This window comes from Apiospora aurea (assembly GCF_038362705.1).
Source record: "Apiospora aurea strain CBS 24483 chromosome Unknown utg000001l_segment0_segment0, whole genome shotgun sequence".
Taxonomy (NCBI): Eukaryota; Fungi; Ascomycota; class Sordariomycetes; order Amphisphaeriales; family Apiosporaceae; genus Apiospora; species Apiospora aurea.
Window position 1 is genome coordinate 4,607,590 of NW_027117388.1, and position 12,188 is coordinate 4,619,777.

At 53.9% G+C, this 12,188-nt stretch overlaps 2 protein-coding genes across 2 annotated transcripts; one reads left to right on the forward strand and one right to left on the reverse strand.

The window, feature by feature from the left end:
• Window positions 1–1,664: 1,664 nt before the first annotated feature.
• PG986_001413 (uncharacterized protein) lies at window positions 1,665–4,880 on the reverse strand (the record flags this gene model as incomplete). Its single annotated transcript, XM_066837635.1, has 3 exons — window positions 4,730–4,880; window positions 1,955–4,516; window positions 1,665–1,880 (listed from the first exon to the last, which is right to left on the reverse strand). The coding sequence occupies exons 1-3, from the start codon at window positions 4,733–4,735 to the stop codon at window positions 1,665–1,667; spliced, it is 2,784 nt and encodes a 927-aa protein (XP_066706528.1). The 5' UTR covers window positions 4,736–4,880.
• A 4,659-nt stretch (window positions 4,881–9,539) lies between these two features.
• Window positions 9,540–11,799, forward strand: PG986_001414 (uncharacterized protein; the record flags this gene model as incomplete). The annotated part of the gene is made up of 4 exons (XM_066837636.1): window positions 9,540–10,399; window positions 10,461–10,500; window positions 10,561–10,631; window positions 10,683–11,799. The coding sequence occupies 4 exons, from the start codon at window positions 9,540–9,542 to the stop codon at window positions 11,797–11,799; spliced, it is 2,088 nt and encodes a 695-aa protein (XP_066706529.1).
• Between the last annotated feature and the right edge of the window lie 389 nt (window positions 11,800–12,188).

A 12,188-nucleotide genomic window follows, 5' to 3' on the forward strand; every position in this document is an offset into this window, starting at 1 on the left:
ATCACATATCTTCATCACCGAGGAGTTCGAGGGAGAATGGAGTGGGATGGCTTGTGGAAAGTCTTGAATGAGAGGAGACGGGTTGCTTTTGCACGATAGGTACTGCCAACCCTGACATGAAGAGGGCAATTGAGGTACACTTATTACTTTGCTCTGATACGAAATACGCTTAAAAAAAGAATCTCAGACCATGGGCCAGGCTTGACTTGGATCACTCTTCGGCTTTTTGTTTGCCAAAGTGTTAATTCTTCGCCCCCTTTCTGGAGTGGGGATTGGCTTCCCGAGTGGCCGAGTGGCCCTTGTAATATATGTATGATTCAGACCATGATGCCTGTCCCCTTCCGGATATTGCTCGCATTCTCGTAAATATTCAACTGCGATAGATAAGTGTCCAGAGTATTGGATGTAATTGATGACCCATACATGATCGCCCTTAAGCACCTGGCCGGCGAGATTGATGGTTTCTAAGAATAGAGAGGGCGGTCGAGATAGGAGAGATCCTTGGGTCGATTCATCTATGGAGACTGCTGATCTTCACCATCCTTGCTGAGTAATTTTCTGGGACCGCAAAGGATGTTACCTGTTGCCCAGCTCGTGAAACGGGGGCACCATCAGATACTAATCCATACCGTATGCAAGCACGCGTCCGACCAGATATTGGAGATATGTTTTATGCATAACTGTGGCTTCTGCTTAGGTGAATCTTATCGTCGATTGTGTCATTTCGCTTACAGCCGAGAAGAGGTCATAGACAGATGGCCTAGAACTTTGTTGTCTTCTGTCCTCCATTCGAGGAGTTTTTGTTTGTCCTCGCAACAATTCTATAAGTTATGTGTTATCATACATTTATGTATTTTGATGAGAGACTTCGGTTTCCTCCCTCCCCCTTTCCGGCCCAGACACCTCCACATATTTATTTCCCCTTTCCCTTATTTATTCCAACTCCTTACGGTTTGATGCAGTCCAGTCGAGACAGTAGTACTCGTTCTTCCTCTGCCCGAGGCCCCCTACTTCGTGGCTAACCACCTGCAGCATCTCCCCTTTCAACATATGCTCGTCTCACTCTTTCGGCCGGAAAACGAGAAAGAGAGGAAAGTGGTAAAAAGACGAAAAGATTTAGCCCGCCCAGAAACGATAGATGACGGCGTTTTCTGAGGAGACAAAAAAGAAAACCCTCACTCCTCGCTGATGTGATGTGTGTGATGCTTCGTTCCCGGCACGGTAAAAAAGAACAAAACCCCGTGTCAAAGATCCCAGTGGCGATGGGAGGGAACTCCCATGGAGGATCAAAATCCGTCACCAATTAACTCCAAATATATGCAATGGCGTAGAAGCATCAACAGGACAATGCCCATCGGCGTTGTTTCCGCCCTGGCTCGTTTCTATACGGGAATCTCCGCCAGACGGGGCGGCTCATATTCCTCCGTCGGGTCCGCGGCGCTGCTGTTGGCCACTCCGCCCGGCCGGGCTCGTATGTCGCTTTTCCCTCGGTCAGTGGAACTGCACCGATCGTGTTCGTCGTGGGTTCTAGAGCTGCGGCTTCGTCGGGAGGAGTGGGTTCTCGATACTACGACGCGCACGCGTTTGCCCACGCGAGTCCTGGCTCGGCGGAGCCTCGCAGATGACTTGAGACGTCTTTCGGACAAGCTGTAACACACGTTGGACTACCACATGTCGTCATCTCGCTCATTCTGTTGTTGTTGTTGCTGGCGGCGGCGGTCCTCATTGCTATAGCCCCTTTGATGACCACCTCCACCGTTCTGATCCTTGGCACCACCGTGGTCATAATCATAAATCTCGGCGTCCTCAGGATAGTCGCCGGAGTCATGGACGCCTCCATCGTCATAATGTTGTTGATCGTCCCCATACTGCGAATCAGACTGCGCATTTGTCCGTTAGTAAGGGACAAGAGGAAGGGTTTTGTATTGCAGCTGCATCTGTGGGATCAACTCACCCCCCTGTGGTATTCAAAATTGTAGCGGTCCATGCTTTCCTGGGCCTGCTGTTGCTCCAAGTATTCCTGCTCTCGCTGCTCTTGTTCACGCCGCTTTCGCTCTTCCTCTTGAAGCCTCTTTTGCTGCGGCGAGATGGGCACCTGGATCTGTGGATGCATAGCCTGGACTTTAGCGAGGTATGCGTACATAAAGTTGCTCAGTAGTACTTGGCTGTGCAGCGCGCGCCGTGGGTTGGCCAACTTGATATGTGCCATGCGGTATATCGCTCGCTCTTCCAGGATGGGAAATCTGGTCCAATGGTAGTCAACATCAGGGACCATAGGCTTATACGGTGCCGGCTCCGGAGATTGAGGCCGAGCGTGGGACTTCTTGCCACCCGAGTCCCGGTCGCCCTTCTTCTTTCCACCAAAGAAGTTGGCAAATATACCATCCTTCTCCTTCTTGGCATCGCCAGATTTCCGGCTACTCTCCTTTCTTCGTTCCTCTTCCAGCTTGCTGTCCACGTTCTCTCGATCCAGGAGGAGGCTTTCCCTCCCCTTTTGCTTGACATTGTCGATCGACGTCTGCAATACATCCAGTCGTACGTTGTCTTGCGCCTTTTCAACGATAGCCTTCGCCTTAGACTTTTTCGATTCCTCCTCTTCTTTCTTCTTCTTGTCTTTATCGTCGCCACTCTTGAACCATTTCCAACCTGTAGGCTTACTGAGCGACTCCTTTTTGCTCTTTTTCTCTGGTTTCTTCTCCTCGGCAGGCAATGTAGGAATAAAAGTCAGACTGTCAGTCCGGCCGGAGTTAGGGCCTGGTAGAGGCGCAGGGTTCTGTGCAATGTCGTTGAGCGTCTGACTTGGGAGTCTCTGATGGTCGCGGGCAGGTTGCTGGGATATAGACGTTTGGCGTTGCGGCTGTTGAGGCGGCTGTTGAGGTGCCTGTTGGTATTGTTGCTGCGGTGGTTGTTGAGGAGCTTGCTGCTGCTGTTGCTGCTGTATTTGCTGGCTGTAATTAGGTCTCCTGCTTGACCGGGCTGGCGGTTCATCGGGCACTGGAGAAACGACTTGTGAGGGCTGGACGATGTTCGACTGTGAGGATGACCGTGCAGGGAAGGGTCTGGAGTGTTGGTCTGCAAGTTGAGAATCTGTTGGCTCTTCTTCAATCACAGATGTTTCAGACATTTGCGGAGTAGAGGCGGACGACTGGGGGCGTTCATCCGATGCACGGCGACCGAATTCCGTAGGTCTCGATGGTGTCGACTCCTGGTGTCCTTGGTAATCCCCGTACGCTTCGGTTGGCTGTTCGCGGCTGAAAGGCTGTTGCCTCCGTACAGATCGGTTCGGGCGCGAATAATTCTCGGCAATGGGTTCGGATTGTACGCGATTCAGGCCGTATCCTGGTGGCGCCTCGATGGGCGGATTGGTCATATCACTGCCGCCTTCTTCCGATTGTCGCGCCGCAATACGCTTGGAGAACGAAGGACGACTGACTGATCCTCCATGCCGGTCTTTAAGACTGCCGCCCTTTCGATATGTGGTTCGAGTCGAACGTCGAAGACCTGTGCCAGGAACCGCCGGCAAGATAGGCTTATCTTCCGAGGAACCGTCACTGTTGCCTTCTTGTAGTGCCAGCTTTTGCACTGCCCTCGATGGGTCGTTCATCAGTTCATCCAAACTCAACTCGGCTGCGGCCTGGCCAGCAGTCGAGCTCTTCCTTTCCAATCTCTCCGCACCGTCTACATATCCATCAGCACCCCGGCCTCCACGATTATCTATCTGCCTGGAAAGCATGGACTTCTGCCGCCTGAGCCCTCCCGAGTCACTCCTGTCCAGACCGTCGACCGAGAGCATCGAGTCGCCGGATCTTCTTTTTATTGATTGGACTCGCTTCTCCAGGAAGTTCTTGAATTCCGTAGGCGCTAGTTCTGGATGAACTCCAGCAGGAACCCACAAAAGTCGCGAGGGATCGGCTTCGTCGTCATCACCCTGGGGCGCAACAGACATCAGAGACATGTTCTGGAAGGGCAACAGATCGGGATCTTGGCTGTTGGAAACGTCCATAGACATGCGCCGCAGCGCCTGTAGGTTGCTGAGCTCCAGCGCGATGTCATTGGGGTCGTTCATAGTTCCGAGAGGAAATTGCGACCCCTCGTCCCGCATGTCACGTAAAGTTGGCGACAACGGCGAGGATGGAGATGAAGGGCTGTTCTCGTGAGTCCCATTCCTCTGGCTGGGCCGACGTCCCGGAGCGTTTTGAGATTTATTGATATGATTGCCATTCACGCTCGGCGGGGAAGAATCCGACATGCCACCGGTCTTGTCGGATATCGAGCGCACGAGTTTAAGTCGGTGCTCCTCGGGAGAAGGAGGTTCATGCCTCATGATCTGCTCACCGCCATACGGAGAGGCAATAAAGCTCATGGGCCGATCGCCTTGCGAGTAATCATCGTCGTCGCCGTAGAGGGTACCTATCGTTTCTGTGATGTGATGACTTGGATCGGAGATGGACAGCTGATTGGTATGGCCGCGACGACTCGAGAAGCTGCCACCAGCGTCGCGAGGCCTAGAGGAGGTCTGTAGGAAGGAATCTGGGGTCAGCATTCACAGGTACAGCTATGGAAGCACGCAGTCTTGCCGCGCTTAGCACCATCTGCTTGAGAAGGATGCCCAAAAGCTAGATGGTGAGAGGGCTATCGTTCCTTGCCAAGAATACGCATGTATGTGTAACAGAAAAGGAAGAGATGGCAGCCTTGGAGTAGCACACAAGTGCAGATTCGTCGCACTCACCATCATCTAGTATTTGCAGTGAGGCCTCTGGTGAGGCCCGGCCCAGGCTGTCTTGTCCCCTTATATCGTTGTTCGGCGGCGCGAGGCACAAAGTCGAGGGGCCCGCGCAACTATCATGAGGGTCACAAGTGGCCGTCGGCGGCACAGATCGGCGGGCGATATGCAATGGTATGTCTGGTGGCTGTACTGGGACTCTGGAGCGGCGTGTGTGTGTGTGTTGGTGTTGTGCGAAGATAGATAGATACAAAGTAAGAAACGGGGTTGGCAGCAGGCGGGCGGCAGGGCAGGCAGGGATCCAAAGAAAGCCGTAGCGCTAAGCCAACAAGCGGTTTCGCGTGAGCCCGAGAATATGCCCCAATAACACCTTGCTCCGACAGGCCCGACCGTGGCAATAATGATAAAAGGGGGGTTTCGCCGAGGAGGCAGGAGGGAGTCGCCAGGAGTGGTCAGTTTCGAGAACACGACGTGCCAGTGTTTGCAGGGCCGTGGTAAGGATGGCGGTGATGGTGGCGTATGGGACCAGGCAGGTTCGTGGATTGTGGAATCGTCTCTTGTCCCCCCTGCCGCTCGATCGGGCTGTGGCCTGGGGTGGTGCTCTTTTTGATTTGTTCGGTTTCAGCTCGAGTCGAGTTGCCAGTCGTCTGGTGAAGCGGACTAGACCAAGAGAGAAGGGCGACGGGTGAACGAAAGGAAGATCAATCGGATTGATTGAACGGGGGTCGAATGGATAAACGGAAGCAACAGAAACGGTGGTGGACAGCTAGTAGCGGCGGTTAGGCATAAAATCGTAGCCGTACAGGCCGAGCATTCACTCAACATTGCCGTCTTTACTTAGTAGGTAGGTTAGGTAGGTAGGTACATACTTACAGCAGACAGTAAAAGTAACCTTAGTAAGTACGGGAAGCCAACCCAATACGCACACACGCATCGCATCTGCTATCTGCTGCTAACTAACAGCCATAAAAGAATAAGCAAGCAATGCACTAGGTATGCATGTATACACACTCACTCAATGCACTTACACAGCAAATGGGCCTGTAGCTTTGCAGCAGTCCACTCACTCAACTTTGCTCATCGGTCTTCTTTCCAGCCTAGCCTGGCCCACCTGAGGCCCCTAAGGGGGGTCCATCCATGCGCTGGATCATGCCAACTGTAGGTAAATCTGTATCTCCAATGTACTTACTGTATGTAATGTGACATTAGGGTTAATCCGTCCGTCTGACATGCAAATGGGCCGCTTTGACGGGCAATCATCTAGCCTACTTACAGCACTGCAATGAAGCAAGTACGTACAACCCAGTCGGACGTACGTACGTGCATGTATGTGTGTGCATAACCTACAGCTACCTACAGGCCTTGTCTTCAATGTGCCCAATTGATCCATGCCACTCGTTCATGCTGTCTTCAACGTACTGGCCTTTGGCTACAAGCACCGGGCAGACCTAAATCCGACCGAAGGTTAGGCACATTCAAGCCGGGTTTCTGGCCAATTTCGTTTAGCGGCGGCGCATGGCCAGCAGCAGTCTTTCAAGAGCATTCGAGAGCAAATCAAATCCGAAGCCCGCTTGCCGCCGACAGACCCAGCTCTTGCTGTTTTGGTACTGCAAACTGCAGTGGTATCATGCCCACAGCTTTTAGGTACGCAATCGACCTATGGATGGCTCTCCGATCGCACCCCTGGGATTGTCACGTGTGCTCATTGTCGGTATATTCCAGCCCACGGTGCCCACGGTGCCCACGGCGGTCGGGCCACGGATCGGGTGTACTTATACAGCTCGGAAGGGAAGAAGGGGGAAATGCATCGATTCCAGATATGGTATCAAAGGCCCCCCGCTTGCATCAAGCAGCTGAGACCGCATGCGTGGCTTTGCCCATTTCCAATTCATGGGATGTGATGGCATCGCCGAAACGAGATCATGGCGCAATACTTATAGCTGTCAAAGCAAGGGCCCAATCGGGACACCGTGATGGTGCATCATTCTGCATGAGCAAAGACCCAGGCTCCCAGAACTTTGGGTCTTCTCGTCATCGGGGGAAACAACATACATGCGCGGCAGCGCAATCGAGAGAATAGAAAGAGGGGGGTGGGAGAGCAAGAGACCCTTGCTTCCACTTACTTGCATCTGGCATCGATGGGCCGCCTGGTCCCAGGTCCCAGTCCCAGTCCCAGTCCTAACACACCCTATGGCAAGACAAGGGAGACAAACGAAAAGTTGAAAAAGAAAGGGCAACAACCACGCTTTGAACTCAAACTAGTCGTGCAACGTTAATTAGGTAATCTTTACAGAAAGACAATCCCGGGACCTTTAGTAGGGATCCTGGCAGCGTCATGTCCATACATCATGTAGCCAAACAAGTAACTATATACACGTAAAGGATCTCCCACTCCCTCCCCTGTCTCGGCTAAAAAAAAAAAAAAAAAAAAGGCATCTCTTGTTTGCGTATCGATGCTTCCTGAGCATGATGTGTCACCTCGTTCTTCAAGTGGTCGAAGAAACCATATCACAGATGTGTTTTTGACTTTGTTGTTGCAATCAGGTAAATCCGAAATGCCCGGTTTCCCTCGACCAGCGCTTTTCTGCGATTTGTAAGACATGACTGGTTGAAGCCCAGAGGCAGACTTCCGCAGCAGGCGGTGGTGTTGTTAGATTCTGACAAATGCTATATCACTAGGTACTTAGTGAACCAGGTATTGCTGGTCTCTCCCATCGTCCTCACACATGTGCACTGTTTGCCCAGCCAGGCCTCCTCGCCTGAATGCGCTGCCGTCTGCACTCCGGGTGCTGCATCATCGTCGCAAATGACAAACATGATATTTGAGGTGTTCTCGCAGCCGCCTCTTGAGGGCGACGTATTGCAAATTTTTATGTGGCTGGCAAACAAGTCTCGGGCCTCCTGTATGCCTGCATGCGACCCATCCCCCCCTAGACAGCTAGACAGACGTCTGCCATCTCGCGAACTCCTGCATCCATGTAGGTTATTCCCTCCTCCATCCGGGTTGGAAGAGGCTGTCGGCAGTTCACGTGCTCTGATGGTACGCTGTTTCCCCGCCTCGAGCATTAGCCCTACAGTCATCGAATGCAACAAGCAAGTAAGTTTGGGAAGATATGAAAGACCCTCTTTCTCATGAGGCAGGCCAGTTGAGTAAGTAGTGAGGGTTAACAATACACGTTCTTCATATGTTACACGTTACACTGCGTCCACAAAGTCGGTCTTGTGAAATGACGACATGCATGTATCCCCCCTCTATCACGTTCAGGACTTTTCCTCGCCTTAGCAGTCCCCCCCTCGGCGGTCAAAGCCATCACGTCGCGTGCTGGTCCGACGTTGGCGCCACCATCGTGCGCCGAGCCTATTAGAACCTATCCGCTTACATTCAATCCCCAGGCTAGGTGAGAACTACTCTTTTTTGCAGGCATGACGGTGTTGCGGCAATTGCAGATGCGCGCTAACTCTCTCTGCGTTACCGGTCATGCATAATCCCCCCCCTGGCCAGTAATACGCTTGTGCAACGACGAACTCGAGCGGATCCAAGCTGGAGGTGCAGAGGGAGGAGGACTGCTACCACCAGCTTGCTCGCCTGTTTGCTTGCTCGCTTGCTTGCTTACTTGCCTGCTTGCCAGCCTGCTTAGGTCTCCTTGGATCCGGGTCACATCCAGCATGTTGCTGCAGTCCCATGACCTGGCGTTAGAGAACCGAGCTCGCCCCGAGAATGTTTGGGTTACGCCGGCAGGTCATGACAGACCAAGCGGTATACACCTGCCGGATAGGGGAGGCCAAGACTGGCTTCGTGACCGCCGTTGGCAGTGGCATCTGCGGGGGACGACTCGTGCCGAGTTTAGGTCCGCGCTAAGAAACGGTCCCCGTAAGCCGGGATGCTTATGTTTTTCCTCTGCTGTTCTCCCCTATTTTCGTCCAATTTTCCGACGAGATCTGGCGCATCTGCCTCCTGATCGCTGGTCGAATATGTCGGTAGGGAACAGGCGGGCGTGTCAGTCCATGTCGACTGATCCATTTGCTAACCTACTTTCCTCTTCAGTCTGACCATGTCCCCTTTTGCTTGTGCCGCAATGCTGCGAACCTCGAGAACTGCAGATCCGGCCGTAGTAGCCTGGCTCTGTTGTCGTCCCTGTATCATCGACCTGGCCGCCTTCCACGGCCTCCGATATCTTTGCCCACCAACATGCAGTAGCGTGGCTTGCACGATAAGTCCTACACGAGTCTTTTCTTTCTTTCTTTCTTCCTTTCTAGGTAACATCGTCGATATGACGAGCATTCTCCAGTGTCTCCTGCAGGAATAAAGCGGTCGATTGCATCGGATCCGTGTGGACCGAGTAACCGTTCCTATGTGGCCACCCCCTCCAGCAGTCTGTCTTCTCTTTCGTTTTGGCTTCGTGACAGTCCGGGGGTGCGGAAAACCGGAAGGAGCCTCAGAATATCGGTGTGATCCACCACATGCCCATCCACGGAAGCCATATGGCCAGGCCACGCCGATTCGCGGGTGAGACAAGGGGGTCAAGCAGTGTCTAATTGGGGGGTGTGAATTAGAAGTCGGGTGGGTATCTCCCTCGCCGTCACCGGATACACGGCCTGCAGACGATGCCGCCGTGCCGCAGAGTGCTGCCAGTGATGCCCACAGATCCCCCACAGCAACACAATAAAAGCAATTCCTATGTATAATCTATAAAAGGTATGAGACATTCAGCACCCGGGGCCTTCGTTCTCCTGCCCATCTCCTCCGCGGATCGTTCCTGTTGGGTTTTGTGTTGCCGTATTTTTTGGTCCTCCCCGGCCGACTTGGATGCCCATCATGGCCCGTCTTTCCCTGTCCTCCGTCGCCACCCTCTTCCCTTGGCTGCTCGTCATTGGTGCACGACCAGGCTATGCCCAGACTTGCTGGAGGCATACCCAATGCAGCAGTATCTCGACGGCTGCCTTTCCCGGAACCTGGGAATCCAACATCTTCGCGCCCTCGTCGCGCACAGTGGCCCCTTCTGTTCTCCTTGGCACTGATGGTAACCAGATCAGCACCTTCCCATCTCAGGCAACTTTGGATAAAGACAGAAAAGCAATTGTCTTCGACTTTGGGTTTGAAGTCGGAGGGGTTGTCACCATCGACTATACTGTTTCATCCACTCCGGCTGGCGGTACTATTGGCCTGGCCTTCTCTGAGGCCAGGAACTGGATAGGGCCAACATCGGATTCCTCCACGGGCGACTACGATAATCCTGACATCGCCATCTATTCCGACAATAGGGGAACCGGGGACTTCTCCTATGTGATGCCCGACGAAAACCTTCGAGGTGGCTTCAGGTACATGACCGTCTTCGCAACAGCGGACATGAACGTCAAGATCCACAATGTATCCGTCGAACTCGCCTTCCAGCCAACGTGGGCTAACCTGCGCGCCTACCAAGGATACTTCCACAGCAGCGACGACCTCCTCAACAAGATCTGGTACAGCGGTGCCTATACACTGCAGACAAATTCTATCCACCCTGCAACTGGTCGAACGTGGCCGGCGCCTTCGAATGGGACCTGGCTCGAGAGCGGCCTGCTCGGTCCCGGGAACACCATCCTCACAGATGGGGCCAAGAGAGACCGCACCGTCTGGCCCGGTGACATGGGAGTTGCAGTTCCAGCGGCCTTTTACAGCACTGGCGATATAGAGTATGTTTGCTGTCCAACACGGAATATTGCTTTTCCATACACTAATGCGTGCAATTTCCAGGAGTACCAGAAACGCGCTGCAGTCGCTGTATGAGTTACAGGTCGGTGCAACCTGCCGAGACAGATCACCACGTGGATAGCCTCACTAACCGTTGTGGCAGGACTCGTCGACGGGAGAATTGCCTTTTTCGGGCAAGCCTCTTCGCGCGACAGGCAGTACAACGTATCACTTGTGAGGCAACCGCGCACGCTTTGTGTAGCCATGCTAACAACCGCCCTGCAGATGGACCATGCTCGGAACATACAACTATGTCTTCTTCTCGGGTGACACCGACTTTCTGCTGCAACATTGGGACGGTTACAAGGCGGCCATGAAGTGGGCTCAACAACATGTCGACAGCTCCGGTCTGCTTTATTCCGCATCAGTGGACGCTGATTGGGGCCGCTTTGGGGCCGACGGCACCCTCACTTCCATCCAAGCTCTCTTCTACCACACTCTGATTACCGGCGCTACCCTCGCCGAATGGGCCGGCGATGCAAACGGTCTTGGAGATGGTTGGTTGAACCAAGCTGCCGACATTAAATCCATGACCTCCAAGAGCAATTGGGACTCGAGTGCTGGCGCCTTCTTCGACTCGGCCGACCGTAAGAACATCCACCCCCAGGATGGAAACTCTCTGGCCGTCCTTTTCGGTGTTGTCAATGCCTCCTCGAATGAAGCGAGCGGAATCTCCAACTACCTGAAAGGCAAATGGACCCCCATTGGCGCCGAGTGTGAGGAGCTGCCCGGCGAGGTGTCACCCTTCATCTCCTCCTTTGAGATCCAAGCTCACCTGCTCGCGGGTCAGACGCAGCGCGCGCTCGACCTGATTCGCACCAGCTGGGGTTGGTACCTGAACAACCCCCTAGGCACCCAGAGTACCATGATCGAGGGGTACCTGACCAACGGCACGTTTGGCTACCGCTGGAACGCGGGCTACCAGAACGACTTCTCGTACACGTCGCACTCGCACGGCTGGGCCACAGGACCCGTCACGGCCCTCACCGAGCACATCCTGGGCCTCAGTGTCACGGGCCGCGGCGGCTCGGCCTGGCGCCTGGCGCCCCAGGTCGGCGACCTCTCGTACGCCGAGGGCGGCTTCGTGACCAAGCGCGGCCGCTACTCCGCCTCCTGGTCCCGCGAGGATGATGGCGCTATCAAGGTCGAGTACGCCGTCCCCGAGGGCACGCAGGGCGAGGTCAGCCTGCCGCTCGGCGCCAATGTCGACCCGGCTAAGGTTACTGTCAACGGAAAACCGCTCGGGGGAGGGAGCAAGCGGACCGCAGCGGCTTGGCGCGTCGAGGAGGGCCCCTGGCGGCAGGAGGGTGCTGACTATGCGCAGCCCTGGCGGAAAGCATAGTTTTTCAGTACGTTGATGATGGGTTTGCTGTTTTGCGTGATACGTTCTTCTTCTTCTCGTACCGGATTTGATTGGCGTGGCGGTTGGTATTATGACGGACTTGTGTGTATGGCTATACGCCATGATGATTGGATACAGGATTCTTTCAGTGGACAGACGAGATACCCAGGCTCGAGGTTTGGCTTTTGCGGTGACCAACTGGATCCGTTTGAGGTTTATACCATTTTCAACTATCAGGAGACTTGCCATAAATGGCGGCACGGAATATCACTGCGTTACTTTCCCGCTTCTGTGTCCCTGCGATCACATGACGAGGCCAGGATATGAAATGACTTGCTATGATACGGCAGGGTCATTCTTAATCCAACGCTTGCTGTTCTTATACACGT